Source organism: Somniosus microcephalus, chromosome 32, assembly GCF_052327205.1.
Source record: "Somniosus microcephalus isolate GS21.2 chromosome 32, FLI_Smic_1.0, whole genome shotgun sequence".
NCBI classification, from domain to species: Eukaryota; Metazoa; Chordata; class Chondrichthyes; order Squaliformes; family Somniosidae; genus Somniosus; species Somniosus microcephalus.
Genome location: NC_141018.1, coordinates 36,903,630 through 36,929,396, shown reverse-complemented (window position 1 = coordinate 36,929,396; position 25,767 = coordinate 36,903,630). Strand labels below are relative to the sequence as shown.

The 25,767-nt window shown below is 44.4% G+C and overlaps 1 protein-coding gene across 3 annotated transcripts in view; it reads right to left on the bottom strand.

Annotated features, from left to right (window-relative positions):
• The window catches only part of myo9aa (myosin IXAa), a 285,301-nt gene that overhangs the window by 74,852 nt on the left and 184,682 nt on the right, over positions 1-25,767 (bottom strand). For all 3 annotated transcript variants that reach the window (XM_085972436.1, XM_085972435.1, XM_085972437.1), the window contains 5 exons: positions 25,321-25,516; positions 20,854-20,973; positions 18,293-18,368; positions 3,654-3,797; positions 807-846 (listed from right to left, as the gene is read on the bottom strand). In XM_085972436.1, the coding sequence (XP_085828562.1) occupies positions 807-846; positions 3,654-3,797; positions 18,293-18,368; positions 20,854-20,973; positions 25,321-25,516 (576 nt within the window). The remainder of the gene's footprint in view (positions 1-806; positions 847-3,653; positions 3,798-18,292; positions 18,369-20,853; positions 20,974-25,320; positions 25,517-25,767) is intronic.

The following is a 25,767-nucleotide window of genomic DNA, read 5'->3' as shown; positions in this document are numbered from 1 at the left end:
CATCGCGCCATAGAAAGGATCTATTGGCCTTGGAAAGAGTGCAGCGCAGATTCACCAGAATGTGACCAGGGCTCCAAGAATTAGATTATGAGGCGAGATAACATAAACTTGTGTGGCTTGTATGTCCTAGCTAAGGGGTGATTTGATTGAGGATTTTAGAAGGAAATGATAGGGTAGATAGACAGAATCTTTTTCCGCTGGTGGGGGGAGTCTAAGGCAAGGGGTCATAACCTTAAAATCAGCGCCAGGCCATTCAGAGGAGAAGTTAGGAAAACTCTCTTCACCCAAAGGGTGGTAGAAGTGTGTAACTCTCTCCCACAAAGAGCAATAGATGTGAGTTCAAGGAATAATTTTAAATCTGAGCTCAATAGAATTTTGCTAGCCAAGGATATGGAGTCAAGGCGGGTAGATGGAGTTAGGATACAGATCAGCCATGATCTCATTGAATGGCGGAACAGGCACGAGGGACTGAATGGCCTCCTCCTGCTCCTATGTATGAACAGCTTGCTGAAACTCACTGTTTGGGCTCACAAATAGATGTGTGGATTAAGTACCAGTGGTGAGGCCTGCACTGTACCCCACAAGGGTCGGTGTCTTCGAGGGGGAAGGAGAGGAAAAACTGGGGAACAAAATCTTATTGCCCAATTTGAAATTTTAAAAATGTCACTTGAATAGTCACTTTAGCATTTGCAGAAAATACAATGAGTATTAGACAGCACAATTTATAATTTTACCCGGAAGACATGGAAAAGGGACTGATTCAACTCGTACGGAGAAAGATAAAGATGAAGGGTTCACATTCTCACCTTTGGCAGAACAGGCTTGGTTTTGGAGTTCCTATTCCTCCTAGTGAAAGAGCACAACAGGTGTTACACAGCAAGCACATCCCAATGGTGCCACTGAGGCAGCAACAGTCAGTGGCACTAAAACAAACCGTTCAATGGGTTTCTTCAATCACACTTCCTGGGATAGTCATTAGCAAACTTTTCCGTATAAAGGCCATCTGTAATTATTGACAAACTCCCAAGGATCCAAATATAGATGCACCCCCAGAGACCACCACAAATATTACCACAATCTCAGGAAGCCCCTTGTCCTAATTTCCAAACAAGTGCCAGCTGTCCAAAGGAAAACAGTAGCCCCAATTTTAGCTCCAGGCGAGGGTAATTCAGGCGGGGGCCAAGGCGGCTGGGAACCCCCCCGACCCTCTGCAGCGAGCTCTGCAGGAGATTTTAAATCCCAGTCTTCATCTGCATGGGCCCAGTCAGTCTTCTTCCCGAAACCAGTGGGAAATGCTAGCTGGCCGGTGAGTGGGACTGGGATTTCATCCGACAGGAGGCCAGTCACCATTGATCCGAAGCAATGGACCCCTGCACTCAGGTTAAGAGGGGGGTCGGAAGGGCTTCGCAGGCCAGGGGGAGGAGGAAAAGAGAGCGGAAATTAGGGTAAGGAAGGCATTGCTGATCCTCCTTGTCCACAGGGAAACATTTTTTTTTAATGTTTAAAATAACTTAACTCCCTAGGCTTCCTCTTGCCCCAGGTTCACTTGTCACCAGGGTGGCCTGGCGGGGAAGCCGCCACAATTTCCCCGCATTGGGCTTGGGTTAAAATTGCAGTTGGAGGTCCCAATGACATAATTGAAGCTCAGTCTGCATATTTAAAGAGGGACCACACTGCCTTCTGGCAGATGTCACGCTCACCTGCTCAGAAGAGCAGGTTAAAATTGCAACGGCGGGATCGGAGGGGGCAAGTCGCTGCGGCCATTTTAACTGCCTGCCTGCCCGCTTCTTTGCCCCATTATTGCAGGAACTGCTTTTATTATTAATGTACAGCTATAGAAATAATGTGCTAGTAAGTCAATAAACAGAGAAATGTAGAAAAAGAAACAGAACAGAAAACTCTTGCGACACTGTCAATCTGGTGTACAGTGTTGTCAGGCTGCAGACCAAGAGAAGTTTGATGTCCTTGCAGCTTGAAAACCATTCCCGTAAGGAAGGCATCTGATGGCCCGGGCTACCACCTCTTGGCACCATAGCTCAACAGGGAAAGGACTGAGGTAGATCAGGCAGGAGTATTACGGCTCAGAAAGAATGGCCACCAAGGATAATGTAACATGTAGAAAAAATAACTTTCTATTTTCAAACATGCACATTTTTGGGTTTCATTCCTTCAGTGCTGAACTCTTGTTGCACCAGTTAATTCATTTGCAAAAATTCCTGTCTGTGCAATTTTAATGCGGGTGTTTATTTTATTTGCGTGAACTCGTTAAACAAGCGCGTTAATAACTAGCACATGGTGGGAACTAAAGCCACGTGCCCATTTTAGAATGTTTTTCAGCCTTGTAGGGGTGGCAACCGTACAGATGCCATCCAAACTTGAGTATCGAATGATTTTAAACTCTTAAAACTGTACAGACTGCTACTGATGTTCTTAATGGACAGGCACACGAAGAATTAAGGGAGGGGTGAGGGGGGAATGTGACCATTCTTCACACTGATGTGGAAATGCTTACTAAGCAAACTTTTAACATTAGTCCCTTTAGTTTCCAATGTGTGTGTTTTTTATTAAATGAAGACGACATTTGTAAGAAACACTGCCAATCTAAGACTAATACAGCTGGACCACGTCACCTCTGCAAGTAATTTTCTTCCAGCCTCTCACTAGCTTGAGGCATTTTCTTGGTGCAGGTGAGAGTCCCTTTAAAAGGAAGCGTTTCTCCTTTCTTCTTGCACCATTTAGTGTTCCTGACTGAGACACCTGGCGAGCTGCTCCGCATCTCCTCCAAAACCAGGCACTTGGAAGGAATGGCACGGAGATTGTCCCAGTGCGACCCCTACTGATATTCCCACATCCCACGGGGCAATGATGCACACCTCTGCCTGGTGTTACACCAGAGACTGTTGGCGAGGACTGTGCCTCACACTCCACAGTGCAACACACCAGAATTATAACAGTGCCTCAGCGCAAACGCCGCCAAAACCCAGGTCTATTCCTATTACATATGTAGCCAATACAACTGTACTGGTGACTGGCAAATAAATTGGTGATTTACTCCCAGAAAAAGTTCGGTATTTCGGAAGATTTATATCCGTACCTAATGTTACTCTTTCTTCCCAGTTTTCGCTCCTGAAGGCACTGACCCTTGCTGGTTTATAGTTCCACAGGCACCGGCCCTCCTCCAGTGCCTGGCCCAAGTGACCACTCTTTATTTGTGACCTTGCACTGTGAGTGTTGGCAAAGTATTCAACCATGGAGGGCATTCCCAGTTAAGTCCATCACCAGCACTCACATTCCAACAGGGGTCACCGACTCAGGGGCAGGAACCCTGGCTGATCTTTCCCATCTCCCTAACCCAGAGGTACTGAGGCTAACTGGAGTGGTAACACTGCTGTTGTCACTGCAATTAGCCTCAGTCAACACAGCACAGATGCAGAATTAGGATTACTTTTTAAAAAGCAAATTAGATTCGATTTATTCCTTTTGTATTTTAGCCTACAACTTCGCCTGTTAAAACAGATACTACAAACAATATCCTTTCATTAAATGTTCAAATAGCAAGATTAAGTATTTATATGAAAGTCTGCAAAGTATGCTTCTCTGTGTGTGAAGGCTGTTCGCATTTCCAGGAAGGTTACAAGAAGCTGCATACTCACATCAGGATGCCGTGAGCCCTCTCCAACAGCTTGGTGCTAGCAGAACTCAGAAAAATCCCCTCATCTTCAATCAGGGAATGGCCAGAAGGAAGCCTTGCAGGCTGAACCCCTGTTCTGCCATTCCAGCTTGTCCCGTGCAGGTCACTGTGTAAAATAATGAGAGAAATGTCAGTTAAAAAGAAAAGAAAAACCACGGATGCTAGAGATCCGAAATAAAAACAGGAAATGCTGGAAATACACAGCAGGCTTGTCAGCATCAGAAAGGTCAAAGGCAGGTTAACACTTTGGCTAGCTACCCATCATCCTGCAAGGACTCTATTTCATTCTCTCAGTTTCAACATCTCCGCCACATCTGTTCTGACGATGCTACCTTCCATACTGGTGCTTCTGATATGTCTTCCTTTTTCCTCACTCGAGGATTCCCCTCTACAGTGGTTGACACGGCCCTTGACCGGGTCCGTTCCATTTCCCGCACTACTGCTCTCACCTCTTCCCCTTCCTCCCAGAACCACGATATGGTTCTCCTTGTCCTCGCCTTTCACCTCACCAGCTTCCATATTCAACGGATCATCCTCCGCCATTTCCGCTATCTCCAGCGTGATCCCACCCCCAACACCCCTTCCCTTTCCCACGGCATCTTCCCATGTAAGCGCAGGAGATGCAGCACATGCCTTTATACCTCCTCCCTTCCCACAGTCCAGGGCCCCAAACACTCCTTCCAGGTGAAACGGTGATTTACCTGTACTTCTTGCAATCTAGTATACTGCATTCACTGCTCACGATGCGGTCTCCTCTGCACTGGGGAGACCAAACGCAGATTGTGTGACCGCTTTGCGGAACACCCCCATTCAGTCCGTAAGGGTGACCCCGAGCTTCCGGTCGCCTGTCACTTTAATTCTCCGCTCCACTTCCATTCTGATCTCTCTGTCCTCGGCATCTTACACTGTTCCAATGAAGCTCAACATAAGCTCGAGGAACAGCACCTCATTTTTCTATTCGGCACTTTACAGCCTTCTGGACTCAACACGGAGTTCAACAATTTCAGACTATAACCCCTGCCCCTATTTTTTCAGGCGGCAGCTGTTGATGATTCTGCCATCCCCATTTGCAACATTTAATCTCTCCTGCCTTCCACCCTATCACAGACCGTCCCTTTTGTTCTTTCCTCCCCTCCCCCCTTTCCCCCCCTCTGCACCTGCTTAATATCTGTTACATCTCCAGCTTTTTCCAGTTCTGACGAAGGGTCCCAGACCTGAAACGTTAACTCTGTTTCTCTCTCCACGGATGCTGCCTGGCCTGCTGAGCATTTCCAGCATTTTCTGTTGTTATTTCAGATTTCCAGCATCCGCAGTATTTTGCTATTGTACCCTTCATCGGAACTGGCTTAAGTTCCGACAAAGGGTTCCACACAAAATGCAAATGCATTCTCTTCAAATCCTGTAACATAAGTGTATCGCACGACGTTGTCTATTGTTTCAAGTGCGATTTTTCCTATAATGTATAGTCACAATGTGTTATACAAGTTTAGCGACAATGAATTTGCGATTACTTCATTAATGTTCTAATGAAAGGTCATCGACCTGAAACATTAACTCTGTTTCTCTCTCCACAGATGCTACCTGACCTGCTGAGCATTTCCAGCATTTTCTGTTTTATTTCAAATTTCCAGTATCTGTAGTATTTTGCTTTTGTTTCATTAACGTTGCTCTTGAATGGAAGACTATGGTTGCTCCATTTCAGTGTCAGGACATAAGAACATAAGAAATAGGAACAGGAGTTGGCCAAACGGCCCCTCGAGTCTGCTCCGCCATTCAATATCAGCCTTGATCTAGCTTTTGCTCACTCAGTTATTAGCAGTCGTTCACTGCCTTTAGCACCAGTCACACTGTATTGAAGTCACAATACCCAGAAAAAGTTAATTCAATGAATGGAAATAATTTGGTAATAATTCTCATTGGAAGGAATACAATTACTTCCATGCACAGTACATGTGAAGTGGGGCCAGCATTGTACCAAGGTCCATTAATGCTCTTAGCTGTCTTTATTCAGATCGGTCTGCTTTACATTTTCCACTTTCATTTAACTAGCCTAGTGTCCAGTATCATGTCTGCCATGCACGTGTATTTAAATAGGATTCTTCAGATGGAGAAACTATTAAAAGCCCACTATTGATAGCCTGAAGCAGACCCTCAGTGAGTCTAGACAATGAAAATGTGAGATCAAAAGAACAGAACAAAAAAAAGCTGAAACGAGAGTGAGAAATAAATTCTGACTCTCAAATGGAATCACAACAGAAATATTTAGTACAAAAAGAACAAAGGCTTTTCTGGTCTTAAAATCCTGCTCAATATTCTACTTATAGAATCATGGAACAGTACAGCACAGAATGCGGCCACTTGGCCCATCGAGTCTGCGCCGGCTCTTTCGAAGAGCAATCCAGTCAGTCCCACTCCCCCGCTCTTTCCCCATATCCCTGCAACTTTTTTCTCCTTCAAGTATTTAACCAATTCCTTTTTGAAGGCTACGACTGAATCTGTATCCACGCCCCATCAGGCAGTGTATTCCAAATCCTAACCACTCGTTACATAAAAATGTTTTTCCTCATGTCGCCTCTGGTTCTTTCGCCAATTAACTCGAGAAACCCAGGTAAAGGGCAAGCCCTGTAGTGCAAGAAGGGCCAAGGCTGAAAACAGCAGGAGACCCAAGTAAAATCAAGAAGTTGTGTTCACGTGATGCCAAGCTTGGGTTTAAAGTCGGAAAATGCAGGAAGAAGAGAAGATTGCAGGAGAGGAGTTTCACACTTTGATATTGTGGGAAAGGATAAACTAGTGGCTCACGAGTCAGCCTGACACATGCTTCCCCTACTCCAGGGCTCAGACTCAATCAGGCCTGAAAAGTGAGAGAAAGAAAATCTGCAAACAGCAAAAACAACAGAAGAAAACTAAAAACAAACAGTAGGATGAAAGAGAGTACAGAGAATCAAGGGGGCAAGGGGAAAAATGATTTTTTTTAAAACTAAACAGGGAGGAAAAGGGGAAGGAGCTCAGAAAATAAAGCAGGCAGAAGGAAAGAAACAAAAGCAGGAAAAAGAGAGCAAGATCTATCGACCAGCTAGACTAACATCTGTCATTGGGAAAATGCTGGAGTCCATCATTAAGGAAGTGGTAGCAGGATATTTAGAAAATCGTAATATAGTCAAGCAGAGTCAGCATGGTTTTATGAAAGGGAAATTATGTTTGACAAATTTGAGGATGTAGCGAGCAGGGTGGATAAAGGGGAACCAGTAGATGTAGTGTATTTGGATTTCCAGAAGGCATTCAATAAGGTGCCACATAAAAGGTTACGACACAAGATAAGGGCTCATGGGGTTGGGGGTAATACATTAGCATGGATAGAGGATTGGCTAACTAACAGAAAAGAGAGTGTCGGGATAAATGGTCATTTTCAGGTGGCACAGGGATCAGTGCTAGGGCCTCAACTATTTACAATCTATATTAATGACTTGGATGAAGGGACTGAGTGTAATGTAGCCAAATTTGCTGATGATACAAAGATGTGTGCTGAGCCCCCTCCTCTACTCCCTCTTCACCCACGACTGTGTGGCTGTTCATGGTTCCAACGCCATCATCAAGTTTGCGGATGATACCACGGTAGTAGGCCAGATCACCAACAACGATGAGTCAGCCTACAGGGAGGAGGTCCAGCATCTCGTGAAGTGGTGCGCCGATAACAACCTGGCCCTTAACATCAAGAAAACCAAAGAAATCATTGTGGACTTCAGGAAGTCTAAAGGCGGAAGTCACACCCCCATTCACATCCATGGGGCTGTGGTGGAAAGGGTGGACAGCTTTAAGTTCCTCGGAGTCCACATCACGGAAGACCTCTCCTGGTCCCTCAATACCTCCTCTTTGGTGAAGAAGGCCCAGCAGCGCCTATATTTCCTGAGGAGGCTGAAGGGATGTAACCTGTCATCCCTGATCCTCTCTAACTTTTACCGCTGCACAATAGAGAGCATCCTGACGAACTGTATCACAGTATGGTATGGCAGCTGTAGCTACTATGACCGGAAAGCCCTGCAGCGGGTAGTCAAAACTGCCCAACGCATTACCGGCACCCGGCTACCGACCATAGAGCACATATACCAGAAACGCTGTTTACGGAGGTCACGGACCATCATCAAAGACCCTGCCCACCCCAGCCACAGTCTGTTCGCCCTCCTGCCACCTGGGAGATGCTACAGATGCATTCGCACCCAAACGACCAGATTTAGGAACAGCTTCTTTCCCAGGGCTGTCATCCTGCTGAACTCCACAAATAAACTCTAAAGCCTGCACATCTGCCAATGCACTTTATTATGGTTATGTTTATGTTAATGTATTACAAGCCAAATGTATGTTGAATGTTTAAATGTCTTAATCTAAATGTACACTCTCGGGAGCCGCAAGCCTACATTTCGTTGTACTGCACTTGTGCACTAACAATGACAATAAAGTTGATTATTATTATGATGATAGGTGGGAAAGCAGATTGTGTGAAGGATGCAAAGAATCTCCAAAGGGATATAGATAGGCTAATTGAGTGGGCAAAATACTGGCAGATGGAGTATAATGTGGGAAAATGCGAGGTTATCCACATTGGTAGGAAAAATAAAAAGGCAAATTATTATTTAAATGGGGAGAGATTACAAAATGCTGAGGTACAGAGGGATCTGGGTGTCCTCGTACATGAATCACAAAAAGTTAGCTTGCAGGTACAGCAAGTAATTAGGAAGGCAAATGGAATGTTGGCCTTTATTGCAAAGGGATTGGAGTATAAAAGTAGGGAAATCCTGTTACAACTGTACAGGGCGTTGGTGAGACCACACCTGGAGTACTGCGTACAGTTTTGGTCTCCATTTAAGGAAGGATATGCTTGCATTGTAGGCAGTTCAGAGAAGGTTCATGAGGTTGATTCTGGAGGCGAAAGGGTTGTCTTATGAAGAAAGGTTGAGCAGGTTGGGCCTATACTCATTGGAGTTTAGAAGAATGAGAGGGGATCTTATTGAAACATATAAGATTCTGAAGGGGATTGACAGGGTGGATGCAGAGAGGGTGTTTCCCCTCGTGGGGAAATCTAGAACTAGGGGGCATAATTGTAGGCCTGATCACAGATGGCGACGAGACAGGCTACAGGGAGGAGGTAAGAGCCCTAGCAGAATGGTGCAAGCACAACAACCTCTCCCTCAATATCAGCAAAACAAAGGAGATGATCGTGGACTACAGGAAGTGGCAGGGGGAGGGACACACCCCAATCTACATCGAAGGGGCTGAGGTGGAGAGGGTTAGCAGCTTCAAATTCCTGGGTGTATTCATTACGGAGGACTTAACGTGGTCCAATCACATCGACGTCGTAACCAAGGCGGCATGCCAACGCCTGTTCTTCCTCAGGAGACTGAAGAAATTTGGAATGGCCCCCCAGATTCTCACCAACTTCTACCAGTGCACCATCGAGAGTATCCTGTCTGGCTGCATCACTACCTGGTATGGCAACTGCACCGCCACAGACCGCAAGGCTCTACAGATGGTGGTGAAAGCTGCACAACATACTATAGGAATTAAACTACCTGCTGTGCAGGATATCTACCCCGAGAGATACCGGGGGAAGGCCCTGAGAATCATCAAAGACGCGAGCCACCCCAGCCACAACCTCTTCGCCCTGCTCCCGTCCGGTAAGAGATACCGAAGCATACGGTCTCGTACCAGCAGGTTTCGAAACAGCTTCTACCTCCAGGCCATAAGACTCATGAACGAATAATTTATTATTTATTACTGTTGTTTTATTTATTATTACTGTATTTCTATTAGTATTTTTATCATTGTTATGCCATATTTATTCCAATGTTGGGAGGACTCGTAAAAATCAACATTTCATTGTGCAGTACACACGTTTGCTGCATATATGACAAATAAAATTGAATTGAATTGAATTGAATTAATTTCAGAATAAGGGAGCACCCATTTAAATCGGAAATGAGGAGGAATTTCTTTTCTCAGAGGTTGTGAATCTTTGGAATTCTCTTCCCCAGAGAGCTGTGGAGGCTGGGTCACTGAATATATTTAAGGTGGAGATAGACAGATTTTAGAAAGGTAAGGGAGTCGAGGGTTATGGGAAGTGGGCAGGGAAGTGGAGTTGAGGCCAAGATCAGATCAGCCATGATCTTATTGAATGGCGGAGCAGGCTCGAGGGGTCAAATGACCAACTCCTGCTCCTACATCTTATGTTCTTATGTTATAAAATGAATATCTTAAAAGAGCTATCCGTATTGCTCTGTGTAAAGTGGCAGCACCTCCCCTCAACTTCTTGCCTCGCCTTTCCTCAGTGCATTGTGTGGGTCTCACCTCTCCGCCTTTATGTCCTCATTGTTATCTGTGATCAATGACATGGGTGATTCACCAGAGGTAGATAAATATATATTAATATATTATATAGTTTACTCCTCCAGGACATAATCAGTCTGCTGTCTGAACAAACACGGTCAATTTGTCATTTAAACAAAGGGAAGAAAAATGCATCTTTCCCTGGTATGTGCAAATTTAACTCCTAATCTGTTTTAGCACAAAATAAGAGGTTTCTCACAGCTGCGATGGTTGGGAGAAAGGAACCCCTGAGACTTCTTTTATTAGCCTGGTGGTAAACCCTGACCCCATGCTTTCAGAGTGAAGTCATACAGGAAGCAGCTGTGGGCATTTCAGGGTAACTAAACAACTAAAAGAAGGATGCACGGCAAATCGCACGTGTATCTCTTCACTGAAGTTATTAAGCAGACATTTTAGAAATGAATTTGCAATGCAATGAGATTGCTTTACACCTACAGCATATCTGCCGAAAGTTTATCTCCACAGTCTCTAATCATATGCAAACACCCAGGGTCTGCACCTACAGCACAAAGGAACTGAATCGCAGCTCCCTCTTTATTGCTGCAATCAAATTTCCCAGGTAACCCTCCCGCCATTTAAAAAAACTCCCCCAAGTTTAATATGGTCCAAACCAATATTATTATAACTGGATTAGACTTGGTGAAGATTGATAAATATTAACCAGATATTGATTTAGAGGCAACCAGGTCCATGTTAATACTACACTGAAATATACCAATGGTCTCACTGCCAGGAACACTTCAGCTTTGATGGTGTCTCGGACTCACTCCCTTAATGCAGACTGTACGTACGAGAAATGTACACACAAGCGCTCTGTGCTTGAGCGTAGCATACATCCCAAATGGCTCGGTTGATTAAGGCAGTGAGCCAAACAGACCTGGAAGGTCACAGGCTCAGTCTGTGCTGAGTTAATTGATCCCACCTGGGGCAGCGGTAGGGATGTTGTAATTGGCCTCAGTGCCCTTGGGTTTGAGAAAAGTGGGAAGAGAATCAATCAGCCGAGGTCCTAGCTCCTGATCGCTATTCAGTGGCCGGTTATGGAAAGTGCAACTGTATCTGCTTCTTTATTGTTCTTTTAATTCGGATTCCAGGAGACTGTTTTACCTGGGTCGTCAGCCTATAGAAAACAGGTTAACAACGGAAGCTAGCCCGGGGCAGGCGAAGTCAGTGGCAGGTCCCGACCCCTCTGCTGGCCCCATCCCGTTCTGGAAAGTGAATTTACCTCGATCGGGCTTGTTAAGCCCGCCCAGTGCATTTCCCGGTTCAATTAGAGGAAGCAGGTCTGGAGACGTCATTCATAACACGTCATCAGCCGGTTTCCTTAAATGGACCATCGCCAACGTTATTTTGACATTTGTGCTGTCAGTGTTTTGCAGCACTTCAGTGCTGCAAACAGTGAATCATTGGAGAGGTGCAGGGCTGCACCGAGGTTCTCCCATGACTCCCTTCATATGCTTTCGTCAAGAGGACCTGGGTGCAGTGCCACAAACCTTTCAATTATCTCATTAGATCACGAAACGCGAGTACAAAGCCACACGCACCTTCATCCTGCTGTGCCTCTCATCATATCCCCATCCCTCTGCCTTCCCACCGCTGCTTTTCGGGTCTGCTCAATGCTGACAGACCTGACATTGGGAAAGGCATGTGGTGGCAGGTTGACAGCGGGGTCCGAACCCGCTGTCAAAAAAATCCACTTTCCCATCGACCCGCCACCAATCCTGCTGGCTGAACCCCCGGAAAATTCCAGCCTCAGAATCTAAATTAAAATATAAAAGCACTCAAGAAGCTCGACACCATCAAGGACAAAGCAGCCGCTTGATTGGCACCCCATCCACCACCTTAAACATTCACTCCCTCCACCACCGGCGCACCGTGGCTGCAGTGTGTACCATCTACAAGATGCAGTGCGTACCATCTCGCCAAGGCTCCTTCGACAGCACCTCCCAAACCTGCGACCTCTTCCACCTAGAAGGACAAGGGCAGCAGACGCATGGGAACACCACCACCTCCAAATTCCCCTCCAAGTCACACACCATCCTGACTTGGAAGTACAGGTAGACTATCCTTTATCCGAGAACCTCGGGACCAGCCATGTTTCGGTTTTTGGAAAATTTCGGATTTCAGAAGGTATTTTATAAGACTGGGAAATTTGTCGGGGGTGGGGGTCGGGGGTCGGGGGGGGGTCGGGGTCAGCGGGGGTCGGGGTCGTGCGCACGACTGACGCTGAACGAAAAAACTTTCGGTTTTCAGAGGATTTCGGTTTTCAGAAGTGCGGATAAAGGATACACTATCCCTTATCCGAAAGGGTGGGGGTCGCGGGGGGAGAAAAGAATATCGGACAGGCCGCTGCAGCTATCGGACGGGCCACTGTATTGTTGGGTTCACTCTCCCGGTATACCTCCTTCACACTGCCCGGCTCGGCCTGCAATCTCCTACCCAGGAGGGAACTCAGTGACCCTCTGCCCTACTCAGCGTAAGTTGTGCGCCACTCTGGTCATGTCGTGCGCACGACTTACGCTGAACGAAAAAACTTTCGGTTTTTAGAGGGTTTCGGTTTTTGGAAGTTTGGATAAAGGATAGTCTACCTGTATATCGCTGATCCTTCATCGACGCTGGGTCAAAATCCTGAAACTCCCTCTCTACCAACACTGTGGGAACACCCTTACCACACGGACTGCAGCGGTTTAAGGCAGCGGCTCACCACCACCGTCTTGAGGGCAATTAGGGATGGGCAAGAAATGCTGGCCTTGGCAGCAACGCCCACATCCCATGAAAGAATAAAAAATAAAAGTTTGTGTGGACATTGGGTGAAGACAGGGTCAGGCCTGGCTGTGATGGCCCCTACCGTGAAACAGCCCATTGACACTCACTGTTCAGGGTCACACAAGAATGGTTACTGTGAAACCAAAGTCCACTGCAAGCCAGCACATTTATACAAAGGGCCGGTTGAGTCGGGGAAGACTGTAAATTGCATATACAGTGAACAGAGCAGTGGACTGCAGAATCTGTGGGTTTAAAAAGAGATGAATGGGTATAAACCAATATGCTGTTAAGTGGCGCAGACTGTACAAACACTAAAGGTAGGGCAGCCAGAGATTCCCAAGGTTGCGCCAAACCAATGGTCTGGTTTGGCTCTCAAATTCAAAACTCAACTTGAGCCAATTAAAAGTTTAAAACTATTTTTTAAAAAACCTCAAGGAGGAAAACGCGAGAGATCATTAATACAAAATTGCTGGTGTAACTGTTGCACGGTACACAATCTAGTTAGAAGTATTGTGACACAGTCAAAGTTTTTTCCCATACTGAAGAAACTATAATCAATATTGATTTGTGGAACTTTATAATTGGGGGTCATTTTAACCCCCAAAAATGGTGGGATTGGATCGGGTGGGATGTTAAAATTTACAAAAACGCAAACCCAAACCCAACCCACCTCGAACCAGCCAACTTCCATTTTTAACAGAGGTGGAACTGGAAGGCGAACAACCAACACGTTCCCAGGAGGCGGGTGGCTCATTTAAATATTTTAATGAGGCTGCATGCCTTATATTTTATCTCCCTTCCAGCTTTAACGCTGGTCGGCCGGGTTTCCCGGGCCTCGGGAAACCCGGCAGCTAAAGGAAGGCGAGGACTAATGTATGGAACAGGTTAAGTGCCTCACCAGCACTACTTGTGGGCCAGGAGGAGCAGGGATGCTTCCCCCCGACCTAACCTGCTTCCTGCCCCCCCGCGATCAGACCGACCTCTGCATTCAGAACCCACCCCACCCCCCGCGATCACTGACCCCATCCCAGCTTCTCTGCCCCCGATCTCTCTCCAACGCTCCCCGCCCGCGATCACCCTCCCAAAACCTTCAAACCACGCTGTACTCAACCCCCCAACCCCTCATTATGATCTCTACCCTGAGGAGCAGGAACCCTACCGGCTCCTGGGCTACAGCCTCTTCTGCAGCATTCCCCACCCGACAGCGAGCCAAGCCTGCCCATCAGCCTGACCGCTGGGTGGGGAACCTGCTTAAAAAAAAGCACAAACTCCACAGCGTTCAGGGAAACCCGGACATCCGTGTTTGCCAACAAGAACTCTTGCCCCCGCTTGGAAACCTTGCCCCAGTATTTATCAGGGCCATTGTGTCCAAACTTACCAGCTCACAAATACTTTCCGTCACCCCTTCGGGAACACTGCAGGAAGTGGGTTTGCTGTAGATTGTACACCAAGCCAAATAGATCCATATAAAGTATAAAATTGGTATCAATAATTAACATCAGATTTAAAAATGTATTACCAAGTCTTATGAGCCAGTAGATTATTCACTGTGAGGATTGCATGTGCCACTGGCCTATAGATTCATCATTCAGCTGAAATACTGCATTATTTCAGCTCTCCCCCACGGCATTAAGAACCTCGAGTGGCATGCTGCATTAAAGCATCATCCTGGATCCTATTTTTTGTTTCTTGCTTTTCTGAAGATGTAGGCTTTGCTGGGGTATGGTTCCATGGACCCTCTGGTACCTCATCCAGGTAGCCATTATTAAGAGAGGAAATAGCAAAGGCTCTAACCATTTTCCAATCCTCTCTGGCTACAGGTGTGCTCGAGGACTGCTAATGTGGTACTGTTGTTTAAAAAGGGAGAAAGCGATAGACTGAGTAATTACAGGCCGGTCAGCCTAACCTCAGTAGTGGGAAAATTATTAGAAAAAATTCTGAGGGACAGGATAAATCTTCATTTAGAAAGACACAGATTAATCAGGGACAGTCAGCATGGACTTGTTTAGGGAAGGTCGTGTCTGACTAACTTGATTGAATTTTTTGAGGAGGTAACAAGGAGGGTTGACGAGAGTAGTGCGTTTGATGTCGTCCATATGGAATTTAGCAAGTCTTTTGATAAGGTCCCGCACGGCAGACTGGTCCTGAAAGTAAAAGCCCATGGGACCCAAGGCAAAGTGGCAAGTTGGATCTAAAATTGGCTCAGAGGTAGGAAACAAAAGGTAATGGTCGATGGGTGTTTCTGTGACTGGAATGCTGTTTCCAGTGGGGTTCCGCAGGGTCCCTTGCATTTTGTGGCATATATAAATGATTTGGACTTGAATGTAGGAAGTATGATTAAGAAGTTTGCAGATGATACATAAATTGGCCGTGTGGCAGATAACGAAGAAGAAAGCTGCAGACAGGCATCAATGGACTGGTCAGGTGGGCAGAGGGGTCAATAACCAGGGGGCACAGATTTAAAGTAATTGGTCGGAAGTTTAGAGGGGAGTTGAGGAGAACTTTTTTCACCCAGAGGGCGGTGGGGGTCTGGAACTCACTGCCTGAAAGGGTGGTAGAGGCAGAGACCCTCATCACATTTAAAAAGTACTTGGATATGTACTTGAAGTGCCGTAACCTACAGGACTACGGACCAAGAACTGGAAAGTGGGATTAGGCTGGATAGCTCTTTGTCGGCCGGCACGGACAAGATGGGCCGAATGGCCTCCTTCTGTGCTGTAAATTTCTATTCCATGATTCTATTCTCTTGTTAGTCGCAAGGCAGGGAGCACGGCAGGCTATTTGACTATGGGAGACCATCGATGCCGAAGTGATCCTGTGCTGAACTGATAGCTACACACAAGCACCTCCCAGCATCACTAACAGGATAGCGACCCAGGATGGTGACCTCTGGCTGATTTTCTTTGCGTTCGATTACACAGGTATAGGGATATGGTCATGCAGTGGTTATGGTGCTGGAGAATGACCATCAAAGCTGTCAGAAAAACTAATGTCTTCAATAATGGGAAGAAAACAGGCCTATATTTGGCTTCAGCCCACACTTTGTGATTGACTCCTCATGCTCGATAGGCAATAAATTGAGCCTTGCCAGCTTCGCCACACCCAGCAAAAGTGTCAAAATCCTTGAAAGAAGGAAGGTTACAGCTGTGCATCATTGGCCTTGTCGATGTAGTGTACATTGAAACACTCCTACATTTCACTCCTCAAACAAGAGCTGTTGTTCGACATCGGCCACTGCTGTTGTCTGGCGTGTCTTGTCCTACCACTCTAGGCTACCCAAGTTTTAAAATATACCAGTTCTATTGTTTGTCATGGTTTAAAATAAACGCAGCATTCAAAACTAAAAGAAAATGGTTATTCCCACCCAACTCAAAAATTATTGTTCCTGCTTTTAAGGTGAAAGGTTTACTGATTCCAAATCAGCTGAAGTCTGCAGCAAACAACAGTTCCTTTCAGTTCAGTGGCAACTGTCAAGCACCAGTGGTGGAAGAAAGTTCACTTTTCATGATGAATATCAAGTTTTTCCTGTAGAGTTTGGTACGGCAATCATATTTGAAAGCTGGCAGGTATTTCAAAGCTGATCAGGATTTACCCACATTTGCTGCTCCACAGCCTTGTGCTTTTTAATTAATGCCAAACTGATTAAATATTCCACTTCCTTTTCTTTCCAGGACTGCCTTCAATGACAAGTACGCCTTCTGAAGAAACCTTATAGCGCAACGACCAAGGTACCAGTGCCAGTAGAGGTTCCCAAACCTGTACACCTCCAACAGCAAGCATCAGTGGTGCCCAAGGTAAAAGGACACCACTGCAGCCACTCGCATCTCCTCCACTAATTTGACTCTGGACACCCAGCAACGCAGTTTTCACGTTGCTGGCCTGTATAAACCGTCCGTCAATACCAGGGAAGCAGGATTGAGCAAGGTGGAAACATGCCTTTGCAGTAGATGGTAGTTGCCAAATCCACGCCACGGAATAAATAGATGTAAATCTGGTGCCAGGGGAATCGCTGCCACCATATTGTAAATGGGCCTGAAAACTGATTCAGACTTCCAGTGGCTCAGCCCAAGTGTGATGAATAAATTAGTCACACGTGCAGTTTTCTAAGGGGCTCTCGGAACAAGATATGCTTTCTGAAGTTGTACCTCTGCAATAGGTTTAAGAAGTCACTGACCCAAGCACAATGATCATCATTACCTTTTATTACTAGATAATGACAGGCAAAATAAACTCAGGCCCTTCCACTCCATCAGTTTGCTCATGCAGCACACATAGCCCATAATTTTTTTTAAATGTCATAAATGGGAATCTCCGTAAACTCATACTGACAAAGGGTCCCAACCAAAATTGTAACCTTTTTCTTTCGGATATTAACAGACACATTGCAGGTTTCCACCATTTTTTGTTTTTATTATCCAACACCAATAGCGTACAGATGTGTATACAATACATAACCACATATATAACAGCACAGTAATCTCCAGATACTATTCTGATCCAAGCAGAGAATTTACACACCAAACTCTTCTCATTCACTCCTACTGTATAGAATTCCTGCTCTCCAGCCCATCACTTAAAGCACAAAGTACCAAAGCAATTAATTACTATTTTTTAAACATTTAAACGCATTAAACATTTCTCTCAAGTTTCACTTCTTTGTGAATTTTGAACTCACCGAGGTGAAGATGATTAATGCTGGCCACTCTGTGATAGCAACAAGCGTTCCCAGGTCAGATGCAGCAATAGTTAGATGTGGAAACTGTTCAAACGCATTTCACATCAATCCTTTGCAGCCAGCGAGAGGAGTAACCTTCACCTCTTTGAGACGGATTTTAATCCAGGTATCAGTGGTGAGAGGCCAGTGTCCAACCCACTGCCAGTAACTCATTTTAGAAGCAAAATCATTTGGGTTGTGCTTCTTCCCCCCCCACTCCAAACCACCCCCAACCCCCGCATTTTAGTTTAAATTACTAACCTTAAGATTAACACTCTTAGCTATTGCAGTTTACCTGCATCAAATGAGAATCACATTTAAAAGTTCGCATTCCAGGAATGCTGTATCTTAAGATTGACGTAAGAAAACTACAGGCCCTTGGTCTGAGTATTAAACAAGGCTTTAATCAACTGTTTTTCAACATGGAGATCTAATTGTGTCCTTCACTAGTTCCTGTTAAAGAATGTCCTGAGCAAGCTGGGCCCGTGCCTGAGTATTTATACTCTCCCTGGACAGCGCCACCAGCAGGCCGCCCAGTATCATTTCATAAGTCATTTTCACATGAATGACTAGATTCATGTCAAAGATGTTTTCTCAAATTTTCTTTCTAATATTTAGCACCAGAAACCCACAGTAAAAATTTATTTGCAGCAACTAGCATTTAAACAATATGGCAAACAACTTGGATTTGTTAGCATTAAAAAACACTGCCACAGATTTAAGCAAACAAATAAATAAGTCCTTACCGTGGTGATTTGTCATTGATGGTGTTTGTTCCTTGCAAATTAGACAACGGTGTCCTGGGACTTTTCCTTGTAATACCTATCACAGCAAAACAAGTGCTAAAATGGTACTGTAGTTGATCAGAGAGAAACTAGCAGCAGCAAAAGTGAAGCATGCATTGTTGCAGCATGCTGCAGGCAGATTAGCAGGGACAACCTGAAGTATTGCTGCAGCACCTCTGCAGGTACAATGCAGAATCACTCCATACAAGGCATGGCCGGGGTGGGGGGAACTGGAACAAGCAATTACATCAAAAACAGAAAGCAAAAAAAAGCTGTCAAATTATGTCCTGGTACGTCAAGCAAGTGTTAGAATCTGCTGTTTTATACCCCCGTACCATTGCAAGATTTTATTTCTCTTCCTAGAAGAGTTAAATCACAGCCAGAGCCTTTAGATACTTAGTGCCTAACCTATAGAAAGCACAGGCTAAAGGCAGGAAGCTGAACAAACATTACAAACTCATACAAAAAACACTGGTCAATGAGGCTACAAGACCAGAAGCAAGGGGAGCAGCAAAAACGTTTATGGAGCATCACACATCCCCCATTTAGCAATCGTACCAACAGAAATAAGGGCTCCAAAGTGAACAGAAGGAAGCTTATTTAATCATATTCTCTGCCTATCTCATCTCAAACTGAAGGCTCTCACTCGCACCCTACAAATCCCACTTGACCGAATAGGCATAAAAGCTCAGATCTTGACAAGTCAGAAGAGAGTACATTCCATGCTCCAATTTTATTAAAGTGGAACTGTTAACTATCCCAACTGACTAGGATCAAACCAATTTAGAGAACAAAAATACATCACTAAACTTGGCCAACAATTCTGGTCACCAATTTAACAAAGTCTTTTGTCATACAATTCTTACTTGATGTATTGAACTTTTATGTTTGAAGAGGAAATGTTTTGAAACCCGTTCAGCATCAAAACACTCAGAAGAGCGGAGTTTGGCATCCAGCCTGGCTCACATTCAAATTAATACTTTCTGGACAAACTTCAAAAGAAGCTGGCTTACAATTAGGGGGGAAAAATCAAACAGGAGGCAGTCCCTTCCTACTAATGAACACACGGCCACCCCTTCCCACGATGAATACATGTCTGTCCTTTCCCAATAATGAACACCCATCCCTCCCCACTAATAAGGAACAGGATATCACTCCCCATAAAGCAGATCTCCCTGGGTACGTAGCTACGTGGGCGGTGTCAGCTTCTCAGCTGGGAGTTGGGAAATTGATTTTAATCTTGAAGAACTCTGGATCTGTACAAAGGGGATTTACTTGGGGATTAACAAGACAGACAATGTGCTGCATCAAAACACAGAGCACCTTTGTAACCCTATTTATTTTAGTTCTGGGAAATCTCAATTGGATTGAGAAGTTAAAACTTCACCTGCTGACTGTGGTACCCATACTCTATTTTGTGCATAATTCTCACATCTCATCAAGGCTTTAGGCCACACTGAATGGAAATTTCTAAAATAAGACACTAAAACTTCAAATTAAAATAATGTTTTAATATTTTTGTCACTTATTATGTGTAGTCATTAGGGTTTTCAATGAAATTTCATCAATGGTAAAATGAACTGCAAGCCCCGATCCTCCCAGTATGGAAAAGCGACACACTGGATTGCAAGCTAACCAATCTGGAACACACACAGCTCATCAGCTTAATAAAAAACAAGCTTTAACAGAGGGGGGTGGGGGGTCTGCCACACTCCAAAAAGAGAAGAGCTAACCATTTCACATCGGTCATTTTCTCAATGAATGCTTTCATACACAAGTCGTGAGGTGCGTTGCTGCTGGTGCTGCCTGACTGAAATTAAGAGAGTCAGCTGAAATGATTAGTGCTCAGGCAGGGAGACCAGCTTAGGTCATGCAGAACTAATGTTAGTCGACACACATAAAGGAGAGCTGGGAAAATGGACACAGACAGGACATTGAGACCAACACCATTCACTCGATCAGCAAAGCCAAAGAACTGTGGGATGTATATTCACACTGTGTCTGAAAATACAGGGCAAAGGTGTGGAAAAAATAATCTGAGGTTTACACACTTGGAGTTTACTGCAGAATTTTTGCAAAGGAAAGTCACAACCTGTTTCTCATTTCATCCGCTGCAAGTCAATTGGAGTACATAAGAAATTTGGATTATTTACCCTTAGTTTTTCTTTTTAAATATGTAATGTGCCTTCTTTATTAAAGTGTGTGGTTTAGAAACCACTAACATCCCAGAATCCTTTGGTGTTGTTTGGCTTCAAGTCAGTGGTCTTCATTACCCACTGTGAGCAGCTGGTGAGGCCACAAGTACCCGGTTGGATCGTTTTAAAACACAGTCCAGCATAGTGCTCCCTTTGCCCTCACTTTGGCAATACTGGAAGTGTTAACCTCAGCGAGCTGGCAGGATCAGCAACAATTTTTGATATATTATATATAATGAAGACCACTAGCCCCGAGTGAATGCTCTTGGACTCCCGTTTCCTGCGGGTAAGTGGAATGTCAGAGTATTGCTGGATTCGGAGCCTTACTGTACTTCTCCTCCTTGCACCTCTGGAGAATCTCTAAACTCCTCTGATGGACTGGGTGATGCAGAAAGCTAAAACTATCGACACTTTTCAAAACCGGGAATGGAACAGCATCATCATGCCCTTGGGAAGCAAAATAAAAACAAAAGAAAAAAAATAAAAGAGATACAAGGTAGAGATATTCATAACAGACAGGAATTTGAAAAGGTTGAGAAATTTCTACAAGAATCCAAACACCACAATTATTGTGAAGCACATTTAATCATTAATATCTATTCCGTTGTTAGAAAATGAGTCTGTTTTGCTGTCTAATTTAGTGATAATGGGTTAAATCTCTGGTGAACTGCAGAAAATCTCTATGCACTTCAGTGTAAGAGAAAGGCAGTGGAAGAGAAAGGCAGAGTTTACATACTGTGGGAGTGGACTATCTATTTCAGAAAATCAGCACTAATCAAAATACTACCAGCAGTGAAATGAACGACTCGATTTGTTTTTAATGTATTTAAAAACCAGAGACACAAATAATACACTTTTTAAAAAGGGTTTCATCACTTTCCATCTAGGTTAATAGGCTCTTTATAAACCATGCCTCTGCATTAAGTTCTCTGAAGGGAGGCCTAAAAACCCAACATTTTAAATTTCAAAATGAAACTACTAGTGCCCCAATTTTTGTCTACAGATCCCAGTCGTCTTTACCAACAGCTACAACACTCGAGCGATTTTCAACCACCAGAAAGTCTCACATAGACCTGATGAAACTATCTTAAACGAAGACGGTGGATTAACAAAGCCAATAAGATGCTGAATTACATAGCCAAAACAGTGGTGCATGTGTGGATATCAGCCGTGGATAGGAGCAGGCTGAAGTGTGACACCTCCCACAGCTGAAGAGTCTACCAAAACTTGCCATCTGGGCTTGCACATGAAGAATGGCTACTTGGGTGAGGTTACAGAGGGCTGCTGTTGCCCGTGGCACCATATTCCCAAGTATGAGTCAGCGTCTTCAGGAGAGAGGTGGAAAGAAAGGAAAGGAAACTGGAGAAATGATGTAATGTACAATGGAAACCTAATAGGGTTGGCTTTTTATGATACCCAATAGACGGCCATTTACAGAATCATGTGCATACATTTCAAACTAGGGCACTAGTTTTTTCTTCAGTAGCTTCAGTTTTAAATTATTGGAACTGTATGGTTATTCATAAGGAAAGGCTACTGAATCTGTCAGTTTTCACAAAGGTATTTTAATTTGCTGATCTTAAGCACAGAGGAGGTGGAAGAAAGAGAGGTTATTCTACATAGAGCTGAAGATATAAAGAGCAGTGTTCTACATCTGGAGCAGGAATAGACCTATGCAGAGCAAGGCTGCACTAGGCAGAGCATTCAGAGTGCGGACCAGCTGCCACAGCATGATGATGCGTCTTTCTGTAAAATAAATGCATCTCCCCAGCTCTGGAAGGGCAGAAGTGCACTGATTAAAGTGAGAAATAGCTAACCAAAGCCTACATAAACCATCATACTAATACAATATGGGCATTCACTTGCAATAAACATTAAATTGCTCACAAACTGTCTGACTTACAGAAATAGGTCAATCTCAGATTGCAAAAATTCCAAGGTCTGATAGGGGACATGTTCAAAAATACCACTGTAAATGCCTTTGGACCTATAAAATAAATTGTAATGCTGCAAGTTCAAGTTTACCACCACTAGATGGAGTTTAATGCTTGTGGGACTTGATCAGGTCCTGGGGCAGTCTAGCCAGAAGTCACCCTTACCATGGTTTATGTTGCAAGGGACATGCATCACCCAACTTCTGTAAGCCAACCAACTTAATTCAAAACTTGATATTTGTCTTTGCAGCCACCCACAGTGTATTTTATGATGGCTTATTTGTGAAATGACATAGCAGGGTAGTCTAAGTGGTAGTCTACATGGTCGTGAGTGTGCCATCATTAGGGCAAATGATTCTGTGCAGTACAACATCCCATGAATTTCTACACTTACCACTTGCAGTGTGATATACTGCCCAAGTACCACAATTGTGCATAAAAAGCCCCCGAAGCAGTGAAATGCCAGTTTCTGACATTAAAGCAAATGGTGGAACAAATCATTGCCCTAGCCATTGCCTGATGGCAAGTTGCATGTCTCTCAAAACCACTATAGTGAGAGACTGCATTCTGTTCAGAATTTAAACCAGGTATCAAACCGATCTGTGGCGTCCCTCATGGCGACACTCTCAGTAACTCACTGGGCACATCAATGGTACTCGGGTTTCTAAGTGATGTACCAAAGTCAGACACTGTCCAGCACAATGGAGGAACAGCAGTTTAAAGAAATCCTTCCAATCACTATTTCTTCAGCTGGTAAAACTTGAAAATGCACAGATCAGAGAGAAACTCCAGCTGTCAAATGGTTTATTAATAGATAAGTATACTGTCTAACATCTAGTCTTGGCATTAATGCATGCAAGTTGTCTAATTTGCAATTCTTGTAGTAAGCTGGTCAGCGATACACACAGAATTTCTGTTCAATCAGTAACAAGCTGGGTGAATGTCCAGGGTAATGCTGAGCCACACAGACTCGGAAGTTCCCAGGTTCAATCCCTCCTGTGCTGAGTTGGCTCTCAGCTGTAGTGATGAAGCCAATAAAATTAATCTGAGAGAGAATCCTGGGACAAGAAAAATAATCCAGGGACCCCGGCCCAGATTGCAATGTAGCGATCCATGCTGGGAAGTAGAAGTGCAGCCATGGAATAGGACAGGATCCAGGTCGGCTGTTACTCCCTCTCTTTCCCTCCCCCTCCCGAATTGTTTGCTAACACTCACTGTCTAAACTCGCACGTGAATGTCCACTGAGGTGAGTTACCGGACGAACTGCACATCAGTAACAGCCAGCACCGTCAGTAGAGAAGAGGAAGGGAGAAAAACCAGGTGAGGGGAAAGGGAGAAGAATGGGTACAAATCGCTTTTCTAAAAACAAAATCTCCAATTCCAATAAAAATAAACTTTGTTTTCTGGAGTGGGAGGAAAAAAATTTGTACACAGCTGCCGCTGCCCAATGTAAGCAGTAGAAGGGAAGGTCAGTTATAAGTCACCATACACTGAGCTTTTAATCTCCTATCAGAGAGGTTGCCCATTTTGAGGGTCAGTACTTGCCAGAAGTGGTGTTAATTGAAGACCCAGTGTTGTACCTGGCAGTATCTGCAGTACCAAACTCCTCACCTCGCTGAAATCAAATAACTCCAGAGATTGGAGATTAAACCAGAGTCCTTCTGGTTCATACAGGTTACAGCTTTAGAAATCCACTGGTAGGAATAACTCGATATCTGAAGGAGCATTTTGTGAGAAATTTTCAAAACCTAATACAGGAATAAATAAAGTGAGGCGAACACCTATTTCTCCTTTCCCGGTCTCATGTTTAGAGATGGGAGTTTCCTACAGATTGTTTTCGGAGATAGTATAGAACTTTTACTCTCACCTCAGACTTTTGCCTCTTCATTGTTTTCTTTCTTCCCCCAGATTAAGTTAGTGGGGAGAAGGGTTAAATCGAGAAGACTGGCAGTCTTCACTGTTGCTGAACATTTTCAAGGGATATGTTGGCATGAACCCCTTGAATTGCCTTTTGATCCTGTAGATGATGACATCTCTGCCATAAAGAAGTCATCTGATAAAGTGCATTCAGAGATGCAGCCCTGTGGTTAGTGCGTTGAAACAGAAAAGTATCTTGCATGCCTCGGCACATTTTACAAAAACTCAATTAATTTACAATTTTTTAAAGCAGTTTCAAGAATTGAGCGTCCACTGGCTCCTTGACACATTCTATAGATTTTTTTTTGTCAAACTTGATTGCAGCAGTGTTTTAGAAAAACAGAACTAATGTCTGAAGTATTTTTTGAAAAAACATTTCGTATTCTAACAAGTAGAAAAGAAAGCTACACAGACAAAGAGATTTACTGCTCTTGATCCAGAGCATTACACTCTGCTTTTCCTGGTCAGATGTTAACAGACCTATTGTGTATTTCCAGCTTTTATTTCAGATTTTCAACATTTGTGGAGTTTCTTTTTATAATTACACAGTATGGTGATTCTGCCCTTTTGGTATTCCACTGCCTGAACTCCAAATTTAAGTTCTGTTACAACAATGGTTAAGACACTCATGTAAAATTCCTTTGCAGCGTCCTGACTGCATTAATAGAGTGCATAAAGAACTCGTATGCCAACACAATAAGCAGTGCCTTACCAGAGGAAGTTAAAGCCTGCAGTGTCTGCAGGAATACAAGAAATGTGGGGCCAACACTTCCACACCATTCTGGACAGAGTACGGATTACATTAAACACCGGCTCGCCAGCATCTTTTTGCAGAAACTTCCAACACATTTTTCTGTATCAACTTGAAAGGTGACAACAAACTAAGGTTAGTGCTTCACTACCAACTGTGCCCGACCCCGACGGCGCCCACGCTGTCCCTTACCAGGTTTCTTCTCGACAAAGCGTTTGCCGGCCTCACGGAAAGCCACAGCTGCTCGGAAGTAGGACCTCAGTGTTGACCAGCGGAAGACAGCCACTGGGTCAATGCCAATCAGACTGCAGATGAAGGCGTTCTTACTGCTTTTCAGAAGTGCAACAATGTCAGGACGCATGTGGTCCGTATTCTTTTCTCGAAAGTCCTGCACCAACATAGATTTATGAAGAAGCTGTAGTGACTGATTATATTTTTGATTTGCAATTCTTCTTTAAAATCATTTAAAAAAAATGTTCATTGAAGGCAATTACACCGCCCCCACCCCCACCCCCCAACAATTTTCAGTCTCCTATCTCGGGGACGCCGACTCATACGGACAGAGTTCCTCTGGGACCTATAGGCCTCTGACAACTTGCCCAATTTCCTATTCTTTCTAGGAACATAGGAACAGGAGGA